The 27,818-nt window shown below is 41.1% G+C and overlaps 1 protein-coding gene across 1 annotated transcript in view; it reads left to right on the top strand.

Moving 5' to 3' along the window:
- Positions 1-1,617: 1,617 nt before the first annotated feature.
- EHHADH (enoyl-CoA hydratase and 3-hydroxyacyl CoA dehydrogenase) overlaps positions 1,618-27,818 on the top strand; it is a 46,275-nt gene continuing 20,074 nt past the window's right edge. The window contains exons 1-5 of the mRNA XM_008157552.3: positions 1,618-1,733; positions 6,321-6,424; positions 13,702-13,874; positions 17,374-17,485; positions 25,055-25,159. Of these exons, the coding sequence (XP_008155774.1) occupies positions 1,660-1,733; positions 6,321-6,424; positions 13,702-13,874; positions 17,374-17,485; positions 25,055-25,159 (568 nt within the window). The 5' untranslated portion in view covers positions 1,618-1,659. The remainder of the gene's footprint in view (positions 1,734-6,320; positions 6,425-13,701; positions 13,875-17,373; positions 17,486-25,054; positions 25,160-27,818) is intronic.

The raw sequence follows: 27,818 nt of genomic DNA, 5'->3' as shown, positions 1-27,818 counted from the left end.
AGAGCAATGTAACCTAGCAGATACTAAACAATTATGATGATTATTTTGTTTAAAATAATAGAAATGTAGCCACTTTAAAATGGAGCCAGTGTAGCCATCCGGAGGAATTACCTTGACATCTTAGGCCTCAAACCTTTAGAATGTTAAAACAGGGCAAAATAACCTTTGGACGGGGCCTAAATCAACATTGTGTCCCAAAGAACTATTTGCAAACATAGCAAGAAAGCAGATATTATGACTACTGAACTGAAAATTAAATTTTTTTTTTAAAATTTGCATCACTATGTTAGTTTTCTGCATCAATAGAAATGCTTTCCTTTTATGGATGTAATTTCCCTCTTTTTCCTTTCCATAAATACCCTTTGCCTTTGTATTCTAATTGGAACACTATTTGGTTTTCTGCCTGAGTCAGTGATTCCCCAAAAAGCTATTGTTTTCTATCTCAAATAAATGCTCGTTGCCTCTCACTTCGAAAAATATTTTATTTTTTGGTTAACAATTTGAACGATCTGGTCCGGACACTGTCGGGTTCATTTCTCACACAGTAGTCCCCTCCCCCCCGGCAAACTTCGTATATTTACCCAGAAATTAGGGGTTACGTATCAGCTCCTATGAGCTCTACCCGACACAATCAGTTCCTGAAGATAAACACAAAGACACGTGAACCGGTAAACATAAAGGCACTGCCGATGACATGGTGCAATTTTTTTTTGTTTTTATTTTATTTTTTTTTTGGTCAATCCTCACCGGAGGATGTTTATCCATTAATGTTTAGAGAGGGTGGAAGGGATGGAGGGCGGGGGAGAGGGGAAGAGACACATCGATTGGTTGCCTCCCACACATGTCCCAAAGGCCCCAGGATAGAACCTGCAACCAGGTAAATGCCCTTGACTAGGAATCGAACTCTTGGCCCTTTGGTGCAGTGCCCCCCCCACCCCCATACTCTAACCACTGAGCAACACCAGCATGCTAGCATCTGCTAAACTGGCTTGCCACACTTAGATTCGGCCCATAGGAGCCCAGAATAGGCTCAGGCAGTTTATCATTTACACCGACAGCAACAGCAAGATCAGCAGGGTCTATCAGCTCCCGGTGTCCCTAGTCCCACAGGCCGACACCAAACAGGAGGGCTAGAGGACAGACGACGGGAACCCGTGGGTCCTTGTGCTGTTGAGGAGCAAGGCGGGGTGGGCACTTTGCAGGAGCCTGAGAGTGAGCGCCCCCTTAAACCTGACCTTTCACAGAGGGTTGCCTAAGGGGCAGGATGGGGGTAGTGGGTAGTCGCAAAGCAGAAAGTTCTGTGTTCAACCGAAACTAGGGAGCCACGAGAAGCGACTTGTGCCTGACGCCTCCAAAGTGGGCCAGCGGGTTGCAAACCTCGACTTGCTGGCAATTGAACGCATTTTCCGTCGTCCTCCCCCCGTCGACTGGGTGGTAGGAGCAGGTAGCGGAGCCAACACGGAGGAAGAGGATGAGCGTTGGCAGAGCTCGGGGCTGGGGTCCGGGAAGCGGGGCAGAGCCGCGACGGAGGAGGGGCGGCGGGAGGCGGCGCCGCGCTCGCATTGGCCCAGCGGGCGCCCCTCCTCGCGGGGCCGGGCGCGCGGGGAAAGAGGCGCTGGCCGCGGTGGGAGGCGGCGGCGACCCTGGCACCGAGGAAACATGGCAGAGTATTCGCGGTTGCGGAGCTGCCTGGCGCTGATTCGCCTCCGAAACCCGCCGCTCAACCCAATCAGGTAACGGGCGCGGGTCGCCTCCAGACGGGGTTCGGCGAGGCTGTAGCTCGCCGGCCCGCGGTGCAGGCTCTGACTCTTCCCCGGCTGATCTGAGCAAGACCCAAACGGAACGAGGACTTATGCCAGGGCCTTTTACATAGCTTACCTTGGTTCATCTTCGCAGAGAGCTCCGTTCCCTGGGGAGGAAACCGAGGCCGAGAGGCAGACAGATGGCTGCAGAGTAGGGGCGCTGGCCTGGAACCCGTCTGCCTGTGCCAACTTCGCGCTGGACGCGCCTCCTTGCCTGCAACTCTGACTTCGCAGGCCTGCTTTCTGTTCCAAAGGTCTTGGTGCTAAGCTGGCTGGACCTTGATCCCTCACTTCCCAATCTCCAGCCGAGGCCACCCACTGAAAGCTTTAGGAATCCGACAAGGTGGCTTCACCTATGCAAAAATAAATAAAGGCCCTCATTAATGCCAACGCAGTGAGGAAAGGAGAGCTGTGCCCTGGCCCAGAAATGCAAATTTCTCCTGATATGTTCTAAACCTCCAGACCTTAGCGCTTTCGCAGACGATCCATGTCAGCGTAAGCCTAAGTAGCATTTTCTGAAAAACTGTGCACTTTACCCTCTTTTATTCCATCATGAGTACCTTTTCTGTTAAACTTTGTAACCCAGATTTGTGCGGTGCTGTATGCATGACTTTGAAAAGTGAGATTAATGCGCTCTTATGAAAATTAATGAAATTATTTTATAGGTTTGATTCTTCCATATCTCTGAAAAGAGTATAGTGATCGGCCCTAGGAAAAAGACACCTTTCTACAGGGAATAGGATTAGCAGAAGTTATCATTTAAATGACTCTGTAAAGTATAGAAAGACCTCTTTGTTTAAATTCTCATCACATGCTGCTGGAGCAAAAAAAGGACTGAGATGAGGTGACCTGCTAATTTTAACTGAATTTTAATCCTGTCATCAGATTTGATTTTATCATTAGTATTAATATTTATTCTTTTTAATATGAATTACTGCATTTAATAATACAAAAGAATTGCAGGAGTAAAACCACTCAAGGATGACATGTTTACTCTCTTGCCATTCTCAGAAGAAAGCAAAATATTCATTATTTTGGTTTTGATGAAGAAACACTTCAGCAATATGATTACATATACATTTTGGACTTGTCTGTATTCTAATTAGAATTATTAGATATTAGAACTGCCTGCCTCAACCTCTGCTCATAATGGGAAACCATGCCCATCAAGAATTTGAGGGAGAAAGTTCCACAGTCTAATACCCACAGCTAGAAATATTTTCTTATAACTATTTTTAATGTTTAATGAATTTAATCCACTGTCACCCACCTTGCAGGAGAAATGTTAGTATCCACCTCATAAAGTTGTGACGTCGAAATGTGCCGGAGATTATAAGTTGGCATTTAACAGAGGTTAGCTATCATTGCTTCTATTCATCAGAAGCCTGTTACAAGCCCCTACCAACAGGCCCTGCTGCTCAGGAATCATTTCAGCTTCATTGAGATTTCCCCTTCTTGGAAATGAATACTTTCTTGCTTTTTTTTCTATCTGTGTCTGAAGTTCTGTTTTAAGTAGAGTATATATCCCAGAATGTTCGTCCAAAAGGTTCCCAATTTTTTCTTCTTTTGCTTTGTATTTTTCTTTCCCTCCTCTTCCTTCCTTTTCCCCTTCCTATTTCTAATTTTATGTGGAAAATTATCTCTTCCTTGCCCACTGAGAGATTCTTATTTTAATATTATTTTGGCCCAAACAAATGGTTTAAATCCTTCTTGGCTAATTTAGCCAGCTATGTTTTCTTCAATGCAGGTGAATGCCAACCCTCTTTACAAATCAGGACATGCCTGATTACTAGGCCTGTCTCCCAACACACTTTTTTTTTTTACTATAATTCACTCAGTAAGAAACCCCATGTTTTACATTGCAACGTAAGACATACAAATACACAACTGAACACAAAGTTTCATGAAATAAAACTTATCCTTACTTGTCATATAGCTTGATACATTCTATTTTATCTTCTCTTCTATTTCTTTGTTTTAAAAAAAAGTGCTGGTCACAAGCCACAAACTTCTCTTGATGACATATGGATTAAAAAAAAAAAAAGGTCACTAAAAAGACCTCCTATCGTCACAGAAGCTAAAACGTTTTGGTCAGCACTCATGAAAAGTTATCTTTACTCTAGACTCCATTTTTCCATACCTGACAATATTAAGGGGAGAAAATAATTCCTTAATCTCTGGGACCTTGACATTACTACCGGCTGTGATCCCTTTCGCGTGGCTTGATGCTAGTAAAGCTGTATCTGTTATAGCCATTTTCAGTTTTCTTTTCGCCCCTGTGTTTGATTTTTGCAAAATTGACAAGGACATAAGAAATAAAAGAGCAGGGGTTGAGTGACATGGGAAAAGCCAGCCTCTTCTCACTGGCACTGATTAAGTTCATTTGGGCTAATTTTGCAGCCATCATTTACCCAGAAGGAAATACGTGCCTTTTGGACTTCTCAATACTATGGAGGGTTCAGAATCTGTTTTTCTTAGCAGATTTGGTTTCTAATTAACAATCGAAAGCAAGAGGTTTTGTTTGATTTCATCTATGTTAAATGAAAAGTAATTAGGGAATTATCTTATTTCCTTTATTCCCTGAGGCTTTAACTCATAGTTGCTGGTCTGAACCATCTGGCTTTTTTGAGAAGTTTATTATTGTTTTTCCTTTTGTATTAATATTTTTTTCACCCTGTATGCTCAAGAACAGACATTTTACCCAGACTACTCAGAATTCCATGGCAGAACAGATTAGACTCTGGTTCTGTTATTTTTCACCACTTTTCCTAGGTTCTCCTCCTTCACCATCCCTTGGCACTTATTGATTCCCTGCTTCTTGACATAATTCTTTTCTCTTGGCCTTTGTGACTTTGGGCTCCCTTGGTACTGAGTCACTCTGCTGAGCCTCTCCCACTTCTTAAATGAGGGTGTATCCAGAAGATCTACTCTCGGTTCTCTTTTCTTTCCCGTTGGCAGGCATTTAACTATCTTCTCTGTTGATGACTCCCTCATCAATTGAAACTTGACAAAATCTACTACATGTCCTTTCTTTCCCTGACCTTGCCTTTACCTGCTAAATTAGTGTTTAGGATTAGGTTTGACTGTCAGGGACAGAAAACTCTAAATAGTGGATTAAACAAGAAAAAGTTGATTTTTCTCATAGCAGTGTACGGCTGCTCCACAACTACCAGGGACCCCAATTCTCTCTCTCTTTGCCCTGCCATCTCCAATATATGGTTCCACCTTTTGGTCCATACAGGCTGCTCCTGATCTAACCATCACCTCTTCATTCCTGCCAGGAGTAGGGAGGAAAAAAAGAAAAAAGTATACCTAGTCCTTTAAGACTCTTCTAGAAAATTGCATATGCCAAATCTGCTTCTATCCCATTGGTCAGAACTTAATGCCTTGGGCTAACCTTACTGCATAGCAGGCTGGGAAATGTAGTCTTTATGTTGGGCAGCTATGTTTTCAGCTAAAAACCATATGTTTACTACTGCTTTGAAGAAGGTGGGGAGGTAGGGATATTTAGGGTAACTTGCAGCCCCTGCCACATCTGTTTCTTTTAGAGTATTTCAGTTTTCTTATATTTTGCCATTATGACAAATTGAACTTCCCTCTGAACTTTCACATCACTTTCTTTGTATCTATTACAGCATTCATCTTAGTGTGATATTTTGCTGTGTATATGTTGTTCTCCCTGGGGTATTACAAACTCCTTTCACTGTATCTAGAAGATGTACAATAGTATTTTTAAATTGATTAGTGCCAATTCTAAGTGTTCAAAGTTACAGCAGAGTGCAGAAAAATGCTATTTAAAACCAGCTGGGGCATCAATCTATTTTAAAATTAGATACGATAATATCTATCCTGATAGGTTTTTGTGAGATTAAATGAGATAACATATCTGAAAGCCTCTAGTGTAGAGCCTACATGTAGATGTTTTAAAAGTTCAGTGCTCAATTCACTATAAAAACTAGAGTTTTTATCCATTGTGTATGTGTTTAATTTTTCATTGTTAGGAAATGGAAAATTAATGCTGGTGGTCTTGATCCAGCATCTAGAAAGGTTCAGGAATCTGGAGAAGTGCTGTGTGTAAATTAATCAAGAGTCCAGAGATAAAACATAATTTTGGAAGGCATTTTGGGGGCCAGAGGAGCTTGGCTAAAGAAACCAAGTTCTCCTTGTCTCAGGACCCCTTGCTTTTTATTAACACAAATTATCCTAAGGCAAAGTAGATATACACTTCAAAGGCCAGGGTTTAGTACACAGAATCCATTGTCAGATTGGAAGAATTACCTCCGGCTGTTCAGGTGTTTGGCCAGGAGGAAGCAATAACATGTAGATTAAGATGCCCTTAGCTGTCTGGCAGCAAGCAATTAACTTATGCAAATCCTTTTCAGGTTTGGGGAAATGTCCTCAGCCATTTCCAGATGATTCAGCCCTGCTGACATGCTGGAGTTGGCTTCCAGCAGAAAAACCTCTGAGATGGTAGAAATTTAATTCTGACTAATGCTTTATTTATTTATTTTCTTTTAGTATAGCTGTCTTCAATGGAATAAAAGAGGGACTACAGAAAGCTATAACAGACCCTACAGTAAAAGCCATTGTGATTTGTGGAGCAGATGGCAACTTCTCTGCAGGTACCAGTACCTAACCCTCTCCTGTTATCTCTGGAATTCAGCCTCACATTGATACTGCATAAGCTGTCCCTGTGGGTAATGCCATAGTGTGGGTAATGGATATGGGAGACTTGAGTGGGAATGAGAAACTGTGGAGAAAGAGACTGTGGAATTACAAGAGAGACCCAGAGAAGAGTTTGACTTTATTCTCTTTTATATTGGATTGGACCTTTGTAAGATATTTAGTTGTAGACTTGATAGCTATAATACCTGCTGGTATATACCTGCTGGTATATACCTGCTCTATATATCTCCGCCCTATATGAACTTGAACAAATTCCTTTAATCTTCTGAATTTCAATTATATTATGGAATTGTACACTTGAAACCTATATAATTTTATTAACCAATGTCATTCCAATAAATTTATTTTAAAAATAAGTCAATCTCTCTATTTTTAAATAGTTTATTTTTTAAAATATATTTTTACTAGAGGCCCGTTGCACAAAGATTCGTGCAATAGGCCTTCCTTCCCTGGCTGCTGGCACCGGTTTTTCTCCAGTGCCCGGGACCCGGGCTGCAGTGGAGCCAAGCCTTCAGCCTTCAGTGGAGCCAAGCCTTCAGCCTTCAGGCTTGGCTCTGGCAGCAGAGCCTTCAGTCTTCAGTCTTCAGTCTTCAATCTTCGCTCAGGCGGAGCCTTCAGTCTTCGCTCCCTGCCTGTGTATGCAAATTAACCTGCCATCTTTGTTGGGTTAATTTGCATACTCACTCCTGATTGGCTGGTGGGCGTCATGGAGGTACATCCAATTTGCATCTTTCTCTTTTATTAGTGTAGATTGATTTCAGAGAGGAAGGGAGAGGGAGAGAGAGATAGAAACATCCATGATGAGAGAGAATCATGGATTGGCTGCCTCCTGCATGCCCCCTACTGGGGATCGAGCCCGCAACCCTGGGCATGTGCCCTTGGCCGGAATCGAATCCAGGACCCTTCAGTCCGCAGGCCAATGCTCTATCCACTGAGCCAAACCAGCTGGGGCATCAATCTCTCTATTTTTAAATTAGATTCAAGAATATCTATCTTGATAGGTTTTGTGAGATTAAATGAGATAACATATCTAGTGCAGAGCCTACATGTAGATGTTTAATAAATGTTATTTTTATTTCACACAGTCTTGAAATGGAGTTCATTTTTCTTCTGCTAATTACCTATCTTGGTGACCATGACACTTTTTGCTGGGTTATTCCTTGAAGATCCAAAAGTATTGACAAAAATATGGCAAAAGTATCTGAAATGGTGACTCAGTGATATTTGTGATATCTGTCCTCTTTTCCCAACTGAATATATTATACCCTTTGACGAAGTCACATGAATAGGAGGGCCTATGTAATCTTACTGTAGCTAGAGGAATTTAATATATGTTAATGGTAGCCTGAGAAGAAACATATTGGAATTATGACAACAGATAAATATAAATATGATAATCATAATAATTATCATTTATCTTGCCTGTTATGTACCAGGACTATGTAGGTTATTTGCTAATAATGAAAATAGTATTTTTCACTTATTATATTTTAATTCTCAATAAGTCTATAATATCTATTTATAGCTTAGAGGGCTGAACCTGAAAGAGATTAAAATAATATGACAAACATAAACCAGCTATTAAATAGCTTATTCAACTCTTTGAAAATTTATGACATGGAGAAAAGGATCAGAATTATGGAGAACTTGATATTTCTTTGTCAGTAAGGAGATATAAGAGAGAGAATGTAGTTCAAGTTTAGGGCAGAAAAATTATTCTTCTAGAAAAGCATTAAGAATTGTCAGATTTGACTTAGTGGATTTATATAGAGCAATGTACCCAACAACTGCAAAATAATACATTTTTCTCAAACCTGCAACATTTACAAAAATTGACCAGCTATTGGAACATGAAAGCTTATCTCAATAAATTTTCACTTAGAATATGTTCTCTGACAACAATGCAATTGAACTAGGAATCAATAACAAATATATAACTGGAAATTCTCATCTTTAGAAATGAAATTGATCTCTCTGAGTCAAAGCAGATATCATAATAGAATTTAGAAAATAATTTGAACTGAATGATAATAAAAACACAACATATATAACAACAAATACAGCTAAAGCAAAACTTAGCAGAAAATTTATAGCCTTACATAATTCAGGAAAGAAAAAAGACAAATGTAATGAGCTAAACATCTGTATCAAGGAACTAACAAAACAAACAAGCAATAAAATAGATCCAAATGAAGTAGAAGGAAGGAAATAATAAAGAGGAGAAATTAATGGGATAGCAAACAAATATGAATCAAGAAGATCAACAATGTCAGAAGTTAGTTCTTTGAAACACAAATGAAATTGACAAACGTCTGGAGAATTTGATCAAGAAGAGAAAAAAAAAATGACAGTAAAACAATGTATATAACAAATGACCAAAGTGTTATCACTGCAGATACTGTGTAGCCTTTAGCAAACTGAAGACTATATAGCCCACCAAAACCGACTAAGGAAGAAATAGAAAACTCAAATAGATTGGGGTTACTGGTTGGGACCTCAGTTCTTTTCGTCGATGCAGAAAAGATTTTAAGATCAATGAAAATGAAAGGAAAGTGAAATGGAGTTTATGGAAGATATACTCCAAACAAGTAGCAGTCCAGTCAAGAGAGAGAGAGAGAGAGAGAGAGAGAGAGAGAGAGAGAGAGAGAGAATGGCTGGGCTGCTTTAGCTCACTGGGAGGTCAGAGAAAAGGGGGCCTTGTAGGCAGGTTATGGGGGTTAGCCCAGGACGAGACGAGCTGCTGCTGCCCATTGCTCCCCTGGTTGCAAGTCTCATGGGGTCCCCTAGAGATTGGGGCATACATGCCAGTGGGGGAATGGCATGGATGTGCTTTTTGGAGGGAGAGTGCACCTTGGGTCCTTTGTCCTGAGCATATTTATTCATTTATTGCAGGTGGAAATCTTAGGGGAGGTCTCAGGTTCAAAGTACAGATATCTGTGAGGCCATTCTTCCCTGAAGGCTCTAGGGAAGAATCCTTCTTTGCCTCTCTGGCTCCTTTCAGTTGCTAACAATTCTTGGTTGCCCTTGGCCTGTTTCTGCCTCTGTTTTCCTGTGGCCTTCTCCCCTGTGTCCATATTTCCTGATCCTAGATAGATCCACCCTAATCCACTATGACCTCATTTGGAAAGACTCTATTTCCAAAAACAGCTCACATTCACTTGTTTGGGAGACGTCATTCAACCGAGTACACTTCCCAACTCATATTTTGAGGCTAGCATAACCTTGATACCAACACCTGTCAAGGACAATATGAAAAGCAAAATTATAAGCCAATTTAATTCATAAATACAAATATAAAAATTTTAAGCAGTATATTATAAAATGGAATCTAACATATATAAAAATGTAATATATCACTTTTATCTTAGTACTACCAGATTGGTTAAACCTTAGAAAATTAATGTAATTTCAGCTTATTAAAAAGATTAGAGGAGAAACAATCATGGTTGTTTCAATAGATGCAGAAAAAGCATTTGATAACATTTGACATGCATTAAAGATAAAAATTCTTAGTAAACTAGGTATAGAAATGGTATGTCTTAGGCTAAAATATTCACTTTTAGAAACCTACAGCAAACCTCAAACAAAATGGTAACTTAACAAGTTTTCTTATAAGAAAAGCACAGACAAGGCTATCTGCTATCACCATTTGTATTTGATTGGCCATTGTGTTCTAGCCCTGACCAGCCTAGTAAGACTAGAAAAAGAAATAAGAGGTATCAGGATTGGAAAAGAAGAAACAAATTTTATTATCCAGATGATTGATATGATAGTGTTTGTAGAAAAATTAAAGATATCAGAAAATTATTAGTTTAATAAGAGAATTTAGCAATTTTGCTGGATTTAAAATCAATTGCATTTTTATATGCCAGAGATAGTTAAAAAGTAAAATCACTATATTCTTGTCTGTGCCTTGATTTCTCTACAATCCTATCTAATAAAAGAGTAATATGCAAATTGACCATCACTCCAAGGCACAAGATGGCTGCCCCATGTGGTCAAAGATGGCTGCCTCCATGTGGACACAAGATGGCCGCTACAAGATGGCCTGCAGGGGAGGGCAGTTGTGGGCAGTTAGGAGTGACCAGGCCAGCAAGGGAGGGCAGTTGGGGGGAACCCAGGCCTGCAGGGTAGGGCAGTTGTGGGCAGTTAGGAGTGACCAGGCCTGCAGGGTAGGGCAGTTGGGGGAGACCAGGTCAGCAGGGGAGGACAGTTGGGGGGGACCAGGCCTGCAGGGGAGAGCAGTTGGGAGGGGGGGACCAGGCCTCCAGGGGAGGGCAGTTGTGGGCGATCAGGCCAGTAGGGAGGGCAGTTAGGGGTGACTGGGCTAGCAGAGGAGGGCAGTTGGGGGAGACCAGGCCAGCAGGGGAGGGCAGTTGGGGGGGGCAGGCCTGCAGGGGAGGGCAGTTAGGGGTGACTGGGCCAGCAGGGGAGGACAGTTGGGGGCGACCAGACCTTCAGGGGAGGGCAGTTGGGGGGGCCCAGGTCTGCAGGGGAGGACAGGTAGGGGCGACCAGACTGGTAGGGGAGGGCAGTTAGGGGTGACCAGGCCAGCAGGGGAGGGCAGTTAGGGGCAATCAGGCCGGCTGGGGAGCTGTTAGGCATCGATCAGGCTGGCAGGGAGTGGTTAGGGGTGACCAGGCTGGCAGGCAGAAGCGGTTAGGGGCAATCAGGCAGAGGCAGGTGAGCGGTTGGAATCCAGCAGTCCTGGATTGTAAGAGGGATGTCCAGCTGCCCATTTAGGCCCTATCCCACCCATCCTAAATGGGTGGTCGGACATCCCTCAAGGGGTCCTAGATTGGAGAGGGTGCAGGCTGGGCTGAGGGACACTCCTTCCCCCCATGCACGAATTTCATGCACCAGGCCTCTAGTTAGGATAATAATAATACTAAACTTGGGTAGCAAGTAGAAGAAGGTATAACATTTAAGAATGTGGGCTTTGGTCAAATTGTCTGAGTTCAAATCCTTAGTTTACCAATTACTAGTTATATGTTTGAACTAGTCACTTAACACCTCAAAGCCTTAACTTCTTTACTTGTATAATGGGGATTATCATACTACTCAATATAGGTGTTAAGAAAATTACATGAGAAAACTTAGCACTATGCCTGATGTGTTTATCCAGTAAATATTAATTGCTGTTATTACATGAAAAACCATTTTAATCTAAGTTATAGGCATGATAGGCTTGAGATTCAGTTGAAATTCATCTTGTTTCTCTAATACCAAAGAAATATAAATAATAATGATAATAATAGATTAAAGTGTAAAATATGATGGGTTAGTGAAATGAAGCATGATCCCTTAATTGATATTAGATGAGGAGCAGGTAGAAAAAAAGAAAAAGAAAGACAAATAGGCTGAATATGAAATTAACTTGTACCAAGCTTAATGTTTTCAAAGAATACATAATGTTATAGGGAAAGAGCTCACTATGTATACCATTATATGAAAAAAAGGAAAATATTAAAAAATGATTTTACAGAATGCTCTCAATATTGCTACATATATATCTATAATAATAAAAGCGTAATATGCTAATTAGACCAGACAGCCGAACGATCTTCCGGACATCATTCCAGATGTCCTTCTGGATGAAGCCATGGTGGTGGGGGCTGAGGCAGAGGTGATTAGAGGTGATCAGGCAGGCAGGGGAGCAGTTAGGGGCTATCAGGCAGGCAGGCAGAGTGGTTAGGGGCAATCAGCAGGCAGGTGAGCAGTTAGGGGTGATTAGGCATGCATGCAGAGTGGTTAGGGTCAATCAGCCAGGCAGGCGAGTGGTTAGGAGTGATCAGGTAGGCAGGCCAGTGGTTAGGGGTGATCACGCAGGCAGGCAAAGTGGTTAGGGGCTATCAGGCAGGCAGGCAGGTGAGTGGTTAGGGACCAGTGGTCCTGGATTGTGAGAGGGATGTCTGACTGCCGGATTAGGCCCAATCCTGCAGGGATCCCTGTGGGACTGGGCCTAAACCAGCAGTTGGACATCCCCCAAGGGGTTCTGGATTGCAAGTGGGTGCAGGTCGGGCTGAGGGACTCCTCTGCCATCCATGCATGAATTTCGTGCACTGGGCCTTTAGTATTATAATAAAAGGCTAATATGCAAATCGACCAAACCGCAAAACAACTGGTCGCTATGACACAAACTGACCACCAGGGGGCAGACGCTCAATGCAGGAGCTGCTCCTTGGTGGTCGGTGTGCTATCACAAGGGGAGCGCCGCTCAGCTAGAAGCTGGGCTCATGGCTGGTGAGCGCAGCAGCAGTAGCCTCTCCCGCCTCTGTGGCAGCACTAAAGCTGTCCAACTGCCGGCTTAGGCCCGCTCCCCACTGTCAGTCAGACATCCCCTGAGGGCTCCCAGACTGCGAGAGGGTGCAGGCCGGGCTGAGGGACCCTCCCCCCGAGTGCATGAATTTCGTGCACCGTGCCTCTAAGTATATATTATAGTGAACTTCCATTTAATTCTCACATCAGTCATTTAAGTAGGTATTGAGACAAAGGTTAAATAACTTACTCAAGATACCAAAGCTATTTATATATGTGCATTGGGAAAAAACTAAGAATTCACCAAATATTACATTGTTATCTCTGTGGTGATATTTGGGGTGATCTTTAGGTTCTTTATAATTATAAATATTTTTCAAATTGTCCATAATGTATGCTATTATTATAATTAGAAAAAGCAATAAATATTGTTATTGTTATTGATAATAAAAAATCTATTAAAGTAACATAATTCTAAGCTGGTTGATTAATGTATAACTCACGAATATGTATGCATTTTACCCTGAGACTTTCTATTGTACTAACTCATGCCTGTAACAAAGAAATGGCTTGAAATTGCTGTGAATAGGATTAGTGAGCAGTATCATGCAAAAAATGGAAGGGGATGACTCAGTCTCAGAATAATGCTCATTGTAGGAAAATCTCTATTCCCTTTCTTTAAGCTTCTTAACTTTTCTAAAGGTAGAATTGCTACCTAGCATATGGAGAGACAGATTTTAGAAGATTACAGGATTCCTAAAAATATTTGAGAATTTTCTATCAATCTACATTTTCCAGCTATTTTTGTTCTTTTACTGTGTCTCCACATAAAAGATGAAGTGTTTCATGGCTCTGAAGAGGTCTGAGATTCCTTAAAAATTATCTGGTACCTTATTGTTATGGAACAAAGCCCACCTCTTTCTCAACTCTCTTTTTCTTGTCTTTGTGTCCTTAGGTGCTGATATCCATGGCTTCAGTGCTCCTGTTTCTTCTAAGTTCACATTAGGAAATTTAGTAGATGAAATGCAGAGAAGTGAAAAGCCCTTGGTGGCAGCAATCCAAGGCATGGCTTTAGGAGGCGGACTAGAGCTGGCCCTGGGCTGCCACTATAGGATTGCCCATGCAGAGGTAACAGCTGGGTTCCATGTGGGACTTGGTGTGTGGGGTTTTCTTTAGGGCAAGCTCTACACTGAGTGGCAAGATTATTATGACCACCTGACGTTTGTAGGCAAATTAGCCATACACTGCATCGTATGGGATATGGAAGCCAAAGGCCTATTCGAACACCTTTGCTGTCTTCAGTTACCAAGATAAAACGTCTCCAATTCACATAGGAACACAAGGATTGGACAGTCGAGCATTGGAAAAAAGTCATATGGTCTGATGAATCACGTTTCCAGTTGCATCATGCAGATGGCAGAGTGAGAATTTCGTGGAAACAGCATGAAAGCATGCATCCCACATGCATGAATACAACCCTTCAAGCTGGTGAGGAAACCAAACAGTGTTATGGTTTGGGGCATGTTTTCCTGGCATGATTTGGGCCCTTTAATTTGTGTGGAACAATGTCTGAATAGCACAACATACCTAAGTATTGTTGCTGATCAAGTTAATCCTATCATGTTGATGGCGCATCCCAATGGAGATGGCTTCTTCCAACAAGACAATGCGCCATGCCACAGTGCTCGTATTGTGCAGGAGTGGTTTCAAGAACATGAGGGAGACTTTACCTTGCTTAGGTGGCCCCCACAATCACCAGATCTCAATCCAATTGAGCATTTGTGGGACGAAGTTAAAAGAGCCATTAGGCAGCTGGTTCCACAACCACCAAATCTCACAGAACTTGCCAGGGTTCTTGTCCCAGCATTAATGGTGCTTCCAGGGTTCAAGGTGCCCCATGTTGGGCGCCATATGCCGGGGTTCTTGTCCCAGCATTACAAAGGGTTCTGCAATCTGGAGAAAGAAGCTGCATGTAGATTCAATAAGGAGTCCAAGGATGAAAGATAATTTTGAAAGGCATTGGGGGTCAGAGGAGCTTCAGCTAAAGGAGCTAAAGGCTACTCGTAGTCTAAGGACCCCGTGCTATTTATTAACACAATTTTTCCTAAGGCAAGGTGGAGATAATACACTTCAAAGGGTAAGGTTTCAAAGGGTAAGGTTTACAGAAGCATTGTCAGGTTGGGGAATAGGAGGCAATAACATGCAAATTAAGATGCTCTGAGCTGTCTGGCAGTAGACAATCCTATTCAGGTTTGGGGGAAGTGCCATTTAGCTGTTCCAACAGGTAAACTACATATGTGACTCAGCCCTTGTTGAGCCCCCCAAGCTTCACTAACCTTTTGATGAAACTCTTGTAATTATGACATGTTGGAATTGGTTCCCAGCAAGAACTGGACAGTGCTATTCATCAGACATGGTATCAGATTCCTCACATCACCTTTCAACATCTTGTGGAGTCAATGCCAAGAAGAATCACTACAGTATTGAAGGCAAAAGGTGGCCCAATGAAGTACTGATGGCGTGGTCATCATAATCTGGCCACTCAGTGTAAATGTAGTTATAAACATCCAAGGTGATCTTTTAAATGGTTACTGGTTGACATATCTTAGGCTTTTCTAGCATGGGTGCTCAGCTATTGTGTACCAGTTCAGTGATACTGGTTGTTAAAATCTCAAAATACTCTAATCACTGAGCAACTGGCCAGGGCGCTTTTACCACTTTTAAATGGCTAGGAGGGGCATATGATAAGGCCTGAAGCTCACCCTCTTAACTGGATTGAGGTTGCTGACTCTCTTCTTCTCCTCCTCCTCCTCTTCCTCCTCCTCCTCCTCCTCCTTCTCTTCCTCCTTCTAAATTTACTCATTTAAAGTGTACAATCCAATGGTATATTACTATATTCATAGAGTTGTGCAACCATTACCAAAGTTTAGTTTATTTATTTATTTATTTATTTATTTATTTATTTTTTTTAATCCTCACCCGAGGAGATTTTTCCATTGATTTTTAGAAAGAGTGGAAGAGAGAGGGAAAGACAGAGAGAAACATTGATGTGAGAGAAACACATCGATTGGTTGCCTCTTGTATGCGCCCCGACCAGGGCCTGGGCCGGGGAGGAGTCTGCAACCAAGGTACATGCCCTTGACCAGAATCGAACCTGGGACCCTTCAGTCCACAGGCCAATGCTCTATCCAATGAGCCAAACCAGATGGGGCTCCAAGTTGATTTTAGAACATTTCATTACCATAAAAAGGAACTTCATTTAGGAGTAATCCTCCATCTTCCTTCTCCCCTAGTTCTAAGCAACCGCAAATTTACTTTATTTTCTTTTTTTAAAAAAAAAATATTTTATTGATTTTTTTACAGAGAGGAAGGAAGAGGGGGAGAGAGTTAGAAACATCAATGAGAGAGAAACATCGATCAGCTGCCTCCTGCACACCCCCTACTGGAGATGTGCCTGCAACCAAGGTACATGCCCTTGACTGGAATGGACCCCGGGACCCTTCACTTTCCAGGCCGACGCTCTATCCACTGAGCCAAACCAGTCAGGGCCACATATTTACTTTCTGTCTTTATGGATTTGCCTATTTCAGACATTTAATATAAATGGATTATACAATATGTTTTATGACTGTCTTCTATCACTTAGCCTAATGTTTTCAAGGTTCACTCATGTTGTAGCCTATATCAGTGCTTCATTCCTTTCTGTGGCTGAACAATATTCCCTTGTATGAATATGCTGCATTTTGTTTATTCATTCATCAGTTGATAGACATTTGGGTTTTCCTACTTTCTTAACCTTAACGAACACTATGAAAATTTGTATTCAGGTTTTTCTGTGGACATGCTTTCATTTCTCTTGGGTATATACCCAGGAATGGAATTGCTGGGTCATATGGTAACTCTGTTTAATTTTTGAGGAACTGGCAAGTTGTTTTCCAAAGTGGCTGCACCATTTTCCATTCTCACCAGCAGTGTATGAGGGTTTTGTATTCTCCACATCCTCTCTTACACTTATTATTGTCTATCGTTTTTATTGTAGCCATCCTAGTGGATGTAAAATGGTATCTTGTTGTGGTTTTGATTTGTATTTCCCTGATGGCTCATGATATTAAGCATCTTTTCTAATGTTTAGTGGCCCAACTGTAGCTCTTTTTCTGAGAATGTCTATTTAGATCCTTTGCACATTTTTAATTGGATTATTTGTCTTTTTATTATTGAGTTGTAAAACTTCTTTATATAGTCTAGATATACAATTAAAAAAGGTTTTCTCCCATCCTGTGGATGTCTTTTTACTTTACTGGCTGATTGGATCTTTCAGGACTCTATAAAGCTGTTTTTGGAGACTATTATTTTTGTTGACCAAGACAGGTCATAATAGAGTCGGAAAAAAAAAAATGTGTAAGATGCTAAGGATGTGTTTCAACATAAAGACTTAGGGGACAATACAGCTCTTTTTATGCTGTTAATCAAATTAAACGAGAGGGTGTGCAATAATTTTCCTTGTAGCAACTCTTGCTGAATTCTATGAAACAATGTTTTTGAGAGTTTAGGAAACCCAGGGGAATGATCATCTTTACCCTCTATGTCATCTCATTCGATTGACCTTCATGCCTTTACACTTTGATAGGCTCAAGTGGGCTTCCCAGAAGTCAAATTAGGACTTCTTCCTGGTGCAAGAGGATCCCAGCTTCTCCCCAGGCTCATTGGAGTTCCTGCTGCACTCGATTTAATTACCTCAGGTCAGTATAAACACTGCCCGCAGTTGTCTAGGTAAATGTGGGGAACTGGAATAGGATTTAGAAAAATCTTGGCTTCACCATTCCATACCCATGTGATCTTAAGAGGATACTTGAACTTTTAAAACTGTCAATGTTCTCACCTATAACATGGAAAGAATAGCTTCTCTGACAGCTTCTCAAATGTTACCTTGAAGATCAAATGTGAGTGTCTTTTAAATGAAAGTGTATACAAACTGCTAATCACATTTGAGTGTTGTTTTTTTTTTTTTTCATGAATATGTCCTCTCTCTTTTTTTAAAAAGAATTCTTTATTGTTGAAGGTATTATATACATATGTCTCCTTTTCCCCCCATTGACCTCTCCCTTGCCCTCCCATCCCCCAGCACATGCCTTTGCTCCCCTACTATCTGTGTCTATTGGTTATGCTTATATGCATGCATACAAAGTCCTTTGCTTGATCTCTCCCCCTTAACCCCACCCTCCCCTTTCTTCCCTCTGAGGTTTGACAGTCTGTTGGATGCTTCTATGTCTCTGGATCTGGTTTTGTTCATCAGTTTATGTTGTTCATTATATTCCACAAATGAGTGAGATCACATGATATTTATCTTTCTCCAACTGGCTTATTTCACTTAGCATAATGCTCTCCAGGTCCATCCATGCTGTTTCGAATGGTAAGAGTTCTTTCTTTTTTAGAGCAGTGTAGTATTCCATTGTGTAGATGTACCACAGTTTTATAATCCACTCAATGAGTGTTTTTTTTAAAAAGTATATTTTATTTTATTGATTTCAGAGAGGAAGGGGAGAGAGAGAGAGAGAGAGAGAGAGAGAGAGAGAGAGAGAGAGAGAAACATCAATGATAAGAGAGAATCATTGATTGGCTGCCTCCTGCACACCCCCTACCGGGGTTTGAGCCCACAACCTTGGCATATGCCCTTGACCAGAATCGAACCTGGGACCCTTCAGTCCACAGGCTGATGCTCTATCCACTGAACCAAACCAGCTAGGGCAATGAGGGTTTCATTATAGTTCCAGTGTCTACTCATAGACACTGGTGTTCACATAGGGTATATTATATTCAGATCTAATTTACAAATTTTAATATAAACTGGAACTAAAACCAGAATTTTCCAGGAAAGATTTCAAGTTTTAGTGTGGAAATGACTGAATTTTTCATTTCCCAAGTATTAACTATGAATTTGTTCTCTTTTAATAGGAATGTAAAGATTAAAACACTAGAAAACATTTAGAGACCCTAAATTTACCAAATACCATAAGATACATAAAGATATTTTCAGTTGTGATAAGGTTGAAAGAAAGAACATTTATACTCTAAACAGGTATAAATAATTATGAGACGTTGGGTCAGTCACTTTGCCTTTTTGTGCCATAGTTTTCTTATAAATGTGGGTAACAATAGTATCGGCCATCTTTACAATATGGTAAAGATAAGTTAATACAATGTGCTTAGAACAGTCCTAGACATGGTAATAACTTCATAAGTTTCAGCTATATATTATTATTCTCCTATCTGTCTTCTTAGTTAAGAGGAGATTTTAGTAAAAATAAGATGAAGATATTGGTAATAAACTTGAAGGAGGGGCAATAAAAAATAAGATGAGGATATTGGTAATAGACTTGAAGAAGGTGCTTTAGAATCAAAGGCCTGAGTTTGAACACCAGTTCTACTACAGTCAAACAATATGCCTTATATAAGTTAAATTTTATTCATTCACCCAGCAACTATTATTAATCTTCTCTCATATGGCAGGCCTTGTTCTAGGCATTAAGCCTATAGCAGTGAATCAATCCAACAAATAGTTCTGCCTTCATGGAGATTATATGGAGAAAACAACAATGAAGGTCACCATCTAAATATATAAGAGCCAAGCGACTGGAATGCCGGAACGACTAGAATGACTGGAATGACCAGTCGCTGTGGTGCGCACTGTAGTGGCCAACTGCCCCGAGCCCCAATTGGCCCCCCCTAACCTCCTGCGGCCCCTCCCCCCAGCCAGCCCGGTCCCCGATTGCCCCCCCCCAATTGGGGGCGGAGCCTGCTGGCCAACTGTCTGCAGCCCTTCCCCCCCACTGGCCCACCCCCGATGGCCCCACCCGTGCACGAATTTGTGCACCAGGCCTCTAGTATTGTCATATTTCATCAATCAAAACCACAGTTTTCTCCATATCTTTGAAATCAAGATGCCTCTTACATTCATTGTGAGTCATGGCTTAATTGGAAGTGCTATTTCTTTCCTAGTTTCTATGGGTCAGAAATTTGGGACCAGTTTAGTTGGATTCTAGTTCAGACTTTCTTATGAAGTTTCAGTCAAAACATTTATTGGGGCAATAGTTATCTGAAAACTCGACCAGGGCTGGAGAACATGCTTCCAAGATGGCTCACGCACATGGATGGCTAGTTGGTGCTGACTGTTGGCAGAAGGCTTCATTTCCTCTGCACGTGGACCTCTCCATAGAGTTGTATAAGTGTCTTCACAACATGGACACTGGCTTCCTCCTGAGTAATCCAAGAGAGAGCAAGGTGAAAGCTGTAATGTCTTTTATGTCCTAGCTCTGGAGTCCCGTGCCATTTTTTCTGAACTATCCTGTTAATTAACAGGTCTTACTTATTCAACAGGGGAAAAGACTTGATATCAAGAGGGCTAACACACTGGGGGTCATCTTGGAGCCCAGTTACCACAACTGTATACTCAGATATATGCTTACCTATTATATAAGTAATATATATATATATATATATATATATATATATATATCTCCTACCTAATAATAGAAAAATATGCAAATTGACCGCACCTTCGCTACGCTCAATCCACGCCCACCAGCCAAGCCACACCCACCAGCCAATCAGGACACGTATGCAAATTACCCAAACCAAGATGGCGGTTAATTTGCATATCAAGACAGCGTAGAAAGAAGCGAAGAGCTGCAGAAGGGAGCAAAGCTGTGGAGAAGCAAGCAAGCAGGGGGGAGGAGAAGGGAGGAGTGGAGGCGGGGTAGGGGGAGAAGGAAGGAGAGCAGGCAGGGTGGGGTAGAGTGCAGCAGGAAACCCTATTGCAGGATTCTTCCTGCAACGGGAACGCTAACATATATATATATATATATATATATATATATATATATATATATATATATAGTAGGATAGATGGAGATAGGTGCTAAGGAGAACACTTAAAGCAGAAATGGGGAATATAAAATGTTAGGGCTGGGGATGATATCTTAGGTAGGGTAGCTAAGAAAGGCTTTTCCACATAATAACATCTGAGTAAAGAGCTGAAGAAGGTGAGGAAGCTTATTATGCTGATATCTGGAGAAGGTTTGAAGTGAGTAAAGGGAAGAGTAGTAGGGGATAAAGTTACATCATGTAGGGTCCTGAAGATTACAGAAAGAACTTTGGCTTTTCTTTTGAATGAAGTAGAAAAGCATAGGAGTGTTTTGATCAGGGGCGTAACATGCTCTCACTTATATTTTTAAAAGACCACCCTGGCTATTGAAAATATATTAATTAGAGGTAAAGGCAGAAAGAGGAAGACTAGTTCTAAGGTTGCTATAATAATCCAGGGGAGAGATGATGGGAGCTTGGTCCTGAGTGGTAGCAATGTAAATGATGAGATGGTCAAATTTTGGATATATTTTGATAACAGGGTTTTGTAACAGATCAGATGTGAGGAAAAGAGGAGGGTAGGGGATGATCCTAATGGCCTGAGCAGCGGGAATGATGGTGCCATGACTGAGGTGGGGGTTTCTGCTGGTAGAGTAGTTCCAGGGAGGAATCACAGTGCTTAGTTTTGGATGTGTTAAGTTTGAGAGGCCTGGTAGACAAGCAAGTGGAGATGTCAAGTAGACAGTTGAATAGACTGGCCTGGATTTAGGAGTGAGGTCTTCTGAACTGTTAGCCTCTTTTTTCTCATCAGTAAAAAAAGCAATTCTGAGGAATAATGGAAGGTACATGACATGCTTCTGTAACAGATTTTTCTAAATGGTAACTGTGGGGAGCAGAATAATAACCCCCCAAAGGTGCTCACATCCTAATCCCCAGAACCTGTGAATATGTTACCTTACATTAAAAAGGTACTAATGTGGCCCAACCGGTGTAGCTCAGTGGTTGAGCATGGACCTATGAAACAGGAGGTCAGGGTTCAATTCCCGGTCAGGGCACATGCCCAGGTTGTGGGCTCAATCCCCAGTGTGGGGTGTGCAGGAGGCAGTGGATCAATGATTCTCTTTCATCATTGATGTTTCTATTTCTCTGTCCCTCTCCCTTCCTCTCTAAAATCAATAAATATATATATATATATATATATATATATATATATATATATATATATATATTTAAAGGTACTAATGTGATTGAATTAAGGATCTTCAGTGGGAGATTGGTTTGTATTTTCCAGGTGGGTTGAATTTATCACAAGAGTCCTTAGAAGAGGGAGGCAAGAGGTCAGAGAAGAGAGCAGATACTACACGGATACCTTTGTAGATGGAGGAAAAGGCCACAAGCCAAGAAGTGTAGGCAGCCTCCAAAGGCTGTAAAGGACAAGAAAGCAATTCTTCCTTAAAGCCTCCAGAAGGAACACAGTTCGTTCTGCCGATCTCTTTTAGACTTCTGACATCCTAAACTAAGATTACACATGTGTGTTGTCTTCAGATGCTATGTGTTTGTGGTAATCTGTTATAGCAGCAATAGGAAACTCTTATGGTAGCTGTTAATAATGATGATACTAAGAATCTTTCTTTGTGGTTTGGAAATATATATATATATATATATATATATATATATTTTTTTTTTTTTTTTACTAAGAAAGGATGTTAAAAATAATTGTCACTAAAAGGTAAATATTCCTTACTGATGTAGGGGAAAAAACACCAGTGTTGCAGGAGCTGATCCCATACAAAATTAATCAGCAAATAGATTTGGATTAAATTAATAAGTAAGTAGCTAACATATTCTGATCTTCTGGAATCCATAAGAGAGGTAATTCTGGAAAGTGGATCGGTGGCAGCACCAACTATTGCTTCTCCACAACTCCCTTAAAGTGCCAGCTGAAAACAACCCCATCTTTAGCAGTGATCACAAAAGATGTGCTTGAACACACTGCAGTTCATTCCCTGATGTTCTCTGTCCAATCAGGTGACAAGAACTGCAGTGCCCTGTTCTTTCTGCTTTTACATACTAGGTCCCATTCTCCTTGTCCACGGAACAGCACAGAAAGCCTCCCCTCTGTTCTCTTAGAACTTATCCCCAGCCCTAATGGGATTCTTTATGATCATTCATGGTACAGGGATGCCCCCAGATCTCTAGACTTTGATGAGATCCCTCTTTTTATCTAGAACACCCGGGGAATGGCACTTTTATCCTGCCTGCCTTCCAGATTTAGGTATAGGTGAGGTTTCTCTATATTTTAACAAGGTGTTGAGGGTAAGTTTTACACCAAGGGCTCTTAGGCAGCAATAATAAGTATCAGCAAATTTCATTTCATGATCAAAACAAAAGAACCAGACAAACCAAAATCTCAAAACTAAACCCCAAATCTAAAGCCTATGAAAATATTGTGACATAATAGGCAGGGCTCTTATTAGAGCCCTTTGGACAGTGGCTGTCCTCTACACTGGGGGCAGCACAAGAAGAAACAAACTGAACTTTCAGCCTGAGAATTTGGGTTGTATGTACAGAGCTGGGTCTTTAGGTCCTTGGCAGAATAAAAGTACAGTACCTGGAATCTCATTGACTCTGTCAGTAGAGCTTTGGTACTCCTCTGCTTTTGTGAAATCCAGGCCAAAAGAAATTATTAAAGCTGAAGGAGCCCTGGCTGGTTTGGCTCAGCGGTTAGAGTGTCAGCCTGGGGACCGAAGGGTCTCAGGTTCGATTCCCTCTCAAGGGCACATACCTTGGCCCATAGGGGTGCGTGTGGGAGGGAATCAATTGGTGTATCTTTCTCGCATTGATGTTTCACTCTTTCTCTCTCCCCCCTTCTCCCTCCCTTGCACGCTCTCTAGAAATCAATGGAAAAAATATCTTCCAGTGAGGACTGTTAAAAAAAAAAAAAAGGAATTTTCAGTCCATCAGTGAGTAGTTCTTGTTACCCCTGGTTAGTTGCCTCAAAGATCCTTTTAGTGCTCAGGTTCCCATCTTTCTGTCCCCTCCCTCCCTTCCTTCCTTCCTTTCTTTTTTCTTCACTTAACCTGAGGAAGCTGATTCACTCACCCCACACCCAACTGATTTTATACACAGGAGACTTGACCCCCAAAGCCTCTCACCCACTCCCCACCACCCTCCTCACCCCAGGAGGAAATCTGGGAAGCCTGTTTTCAAAGGCACTTCCAGAAAACTGTCCAAATATTGCTGTTACAGAGTGATCCATGCCAAAAGTTTTTGAACTGTCTATCTGATCAAGCCCCATTTGTAGCTCTTGGAAGCACTAATAGGAACTAGGAATGGAGGGTTTGTGTCAGAGATGACATCTGCCAACACTGTCTACAAGAGCAGCAAAGACCGTGGAATTATTGCCATCAATACTGATTTGATGATCACTTTTCAAAAGGAAGATGGTATTGGCAGGAAAGCAAGTAATATGTCAAACTTCTGGAACCCCCTAGAGGTGCCATTCTATACTGGAGGCTGCCAGAGCCACCATTGGACACTGGATGTTCCTGACAACACCACCAGACACCAGATGTCACCACCTGAGATGTGAGATTTAAGCTGCTGCTGTTGCTTAGTGTCACTAACTCCTGGACTAAAAACCCTTAGTAGAGCACTCCATTCACCAACCTTGGTAAATCCGAGAGAGAGAGAGAGAGAGAGAGAGAGAGAGAGAGAGAGAGAGAGAGAGGAGAGATGAGAGAGAAACATCCACCAACTGCCCTGACTAGGAATTGAACCTGAAACTTTGGTATGTGCCATGACCAGGAATTGAACCCACACCTTCTGGTATACGGGATGACGTCCCAACCAACTAGGGCTAGCCTGTGTAATTTTTATTATAACTTATATAATGTCAACTTAATATGTTTTTCCTCTGCCCAACTATATTTATCTTCGGGCACTGTCTTTTGTGTGTTTGTGTGTGTGTGTGTGTGTGTGTGTGTGTGTGTGTGTGTGTGTGTGTATGTATAATCAATGACAGCCTTTGGTGCATATGCTATGAGATACTGGTACTACTCTGCTACTACCTCTATGATTATAATTTAAAACAATCACCTCATATTTATATAGAGATCTATAGTTTATAAAGTGCTTCTATAGATATTACTTCTGTAGTAAAGAGAGAATATGTTATTTTCATATAATACTCAGAATTACTAATGTAAACATAATTAGTCCCATTTATCAACAAGGAAATTATAGTCCTATACAGTTCTTTATGGTAACACAAATAGCAAAAGATAGTGCTGGAGCTTGAATCCACATTTTCTGGTTACCCCTTCAGTGATCTTTCTACTACAGCTGTCATTTATTTTATTTAACAGTAGGTTTATATTCAGAACAGAGGCCCTCCCTGCTTTTGCTTTAATCTCACAAGTTCTGTGACTTGTTTTGTTTTGTTTTAGGAAGACATGTTTTGGCAGATGAAGCACTCAAACTGGGTATTCTAGATGAAATTGTCAACTCAGACCCAGTTGAAGAAGCAATCAAATTAGCCCAGAGAGTTTTAGGTAAGAAGATAATAAAAATAGCCCCAAATTGGAAACAAGCTAAATGTCTATCTTAACAAACTCCTTAAATATCTTCTGGTACATCCAAGTGATGCGATATGACACACCTTTAAAATGAATGAGAAACTATGTATTGATATGGTATGAGTGCCGTGATATAGTATATTAAGTGTAAGAAGCATCATTGTGTAGAGTGGTTTACCATTTGTGAAATAAGAAAGAGGGGATGGGACTGAATGTCTATAGGGGGAGAATGTATATATGTAACTGTTTGTATATAAAATATTTCCATAAGGATTCATAAGTAATGGCTAATGATTGTCTCTGGGAATGGGGTGGGTCAGCCAGAGACACAATTGGAAGGAGACTTTTTTTGTTTACTAGAGGCCCAGTGCATGAATTCATGCACAGGTAGGTTCCCTTGGCCTAGCCGGTGATCGGGGCCAATTGGGGGGCCAGCTTGCCAGGGGTGAGGGACCATGGGAGGTGGGCCCCAGCAGCAAGCTAACCAATGGCTGATTCGGTGAGGAATCGGGCTCCCTCCTCCCTCCTGTCTGGGTCCCGGGGTGCGGGTGAACCAGATTTGGGGCTGTCAGGGCCCCAGCAACAAGGTGCGCGTCACAGCTACCAGCCTGTCATTCTGGTCGTTCTGTGGTAATGGTTGCTTAGGCTTTTATATCTATAAATTCTTCCGTACCTTTTGAATTTTTATTAAATGAATGCATTTTCTATTAAGAAATATAATTAAAATTAAAACAAACAAGCAAATAAACATTTCAGCAAATAGAAGACAAGCTCTATAATTGACTACGATAAAAGCATGGTTCTGTTTCTGTGAGCTATGTTTTCTCTCTCATTGGTTTCTCACTGTATGGAGTCATGCCTTCCTTTAAGAGTTCTTTGGTGTGCCACTCCTTGAGTTTTTCTTTCCTTTTCTAGCTGTTTCTTTTTGATGTGTGGAAGTTGGCAGCAAGATGGAGAGGGTTAAAGAGTGTTAGAAAAAATAATTGGAAAGAGTGCTGGTTACAGGCAGAGCAGGGCGTTCATCTCGCTACTTGGTGGCAGGCAATGGCTCAGTGTCATTCAAAGGCATTCTTTTGAAAAAGACATTCTTTTGCTGACCCTGGTAGGGAACAAACACTTTTCTGAAATAATCGTTCTTTTTGTGGCTCTAGCCAGTTACTGTCAATGCAATAAGAAAAGCTTGAACTGGAGAGGCCAGGGTCTGTGGGGAAAAAATACTGGTGACTCATAAAGAGAATCTGCAAGCCTTTGCCCAAATGGGAATGAGTTTCCTGCTGTCTTTCTCTGCCTTCCAGACAGTCTTCAGCACATTTTCATCCCTGGTTTCATTGTGCCTCCTGAGAGGGCTTATTGTTGTGTTGGAAGTCACCTGGTTGGCCAACAGCAGAGGCTATTTACATTTGGAGGTGCCTAAATTATTTTTGGTTGGGGGCTTAAATAGACTGTTATTTATTCCCGTGGTCTTAGTTTGTAAAGAACCTGATTTCAATAGGGAGTGCTTTTCCTGAACTGATTTCCTCAGATTCAGATTTGAGAGTTAAGTTCCTTCAAGAAATAATGGGGATCATGGTCTGGTACATTTATAAAATTGTCTGTTTTCATTTTTAAAAATTGATTTCATTTTTAAAATTAATTCAAATTAAAAGTTTTAAACAGGTGTGTGTTTTTTTTAATTTATAAAATTTATAATAAAAGTCTACTCAATCTCAGCCACATTACACAGTTTGTCCACTTGATGGCACCCAAACATTGAGGAGGAATCATCTGCTTTAAAGCTTGGTAGTTCACCTGTTAACAGTAGGGGAAATGGTTCTGGGCTTTGGACAATTATGTATAACTATTTTAAATAATAGTCATGAATACTATTTAGAAATACATAAAATTATTTGTGTATAGAAGTTTCTAAAATATAAACTTACATATATTCTATAATTATAGCTACATAAAAGGTGTATGAATACAGAAAAAAAATTTAAAAGAGATATGCAGAAATGAAAACAAGTTAGTTTTAACCCCAAAATTTTATAAATGATCTTTTCTTTGTTTTGTTTTTTTCCTTTATTGGGGTATAATTTACACACACACAAAAATTCTTCCATTTTAAATATAGAGACAGATGAAATTTTGTAATTGTTTACAGTTATGTAGTCACAATAAAGAAGATGTAGTTCTATCACCCTAAGAAGTATTCTCATGCCTCTTTCCAGTAGATTCCCTCCTACAGACAGCCACTGACCTGCTTTCTGTATTGTTTTTTTAGAATTTCTCATAAATGGAATCACACATATAGTATGTAATCTTTTGTTTGACTTCTTTCACTTACCATGTTTTTGAGATTCATCCATATTGTTTCATGTATTAATATTTTCTTTTTTTATTACTAAACTAGAGGCCCGGTGCACGAAATTCGTGCACGGAGGGGGGTTGTCCCTCAGCCCAGCCTGTACCCTCTCCAATATGGGACCCCTTGAGGTATGTCCGACTGCCCGTTTAGGCCCAATCCCACCGGGATCGGGCCTAAACGGGCAGTCGGACATCCCTCTCACAATCCAGATCTGCTGGCTCCCAACTGCTTGCCTGCCTGCCTTCCTGATTGCCCCTAACTGCTTCTGCCTGCCAGCCTGATCACCCCCTA

The sequence above is a fragment of the Eptesicus fuscus genome, chromosome 3 (genome assembly GCF_027574615.1).
Source record: "Eptesicus fuscus isolate TK198812 chromosome 3, DD_ASM_mEF_20220401, whole genome shotgun sequence".
In the NCBI taxonomy this organism is placed as follows: domain Eukaryota; kingdom Metazoa; phylum Chordata; class Mammalia; order Chiroptera; family Vespertilionidae; genus Eptesicus; species Eptesicus fuscus.
Note: the sequence above shows the minus strand (reverse complement) of the source record. Positions and strands in the feature narration are given on the sequence as shown.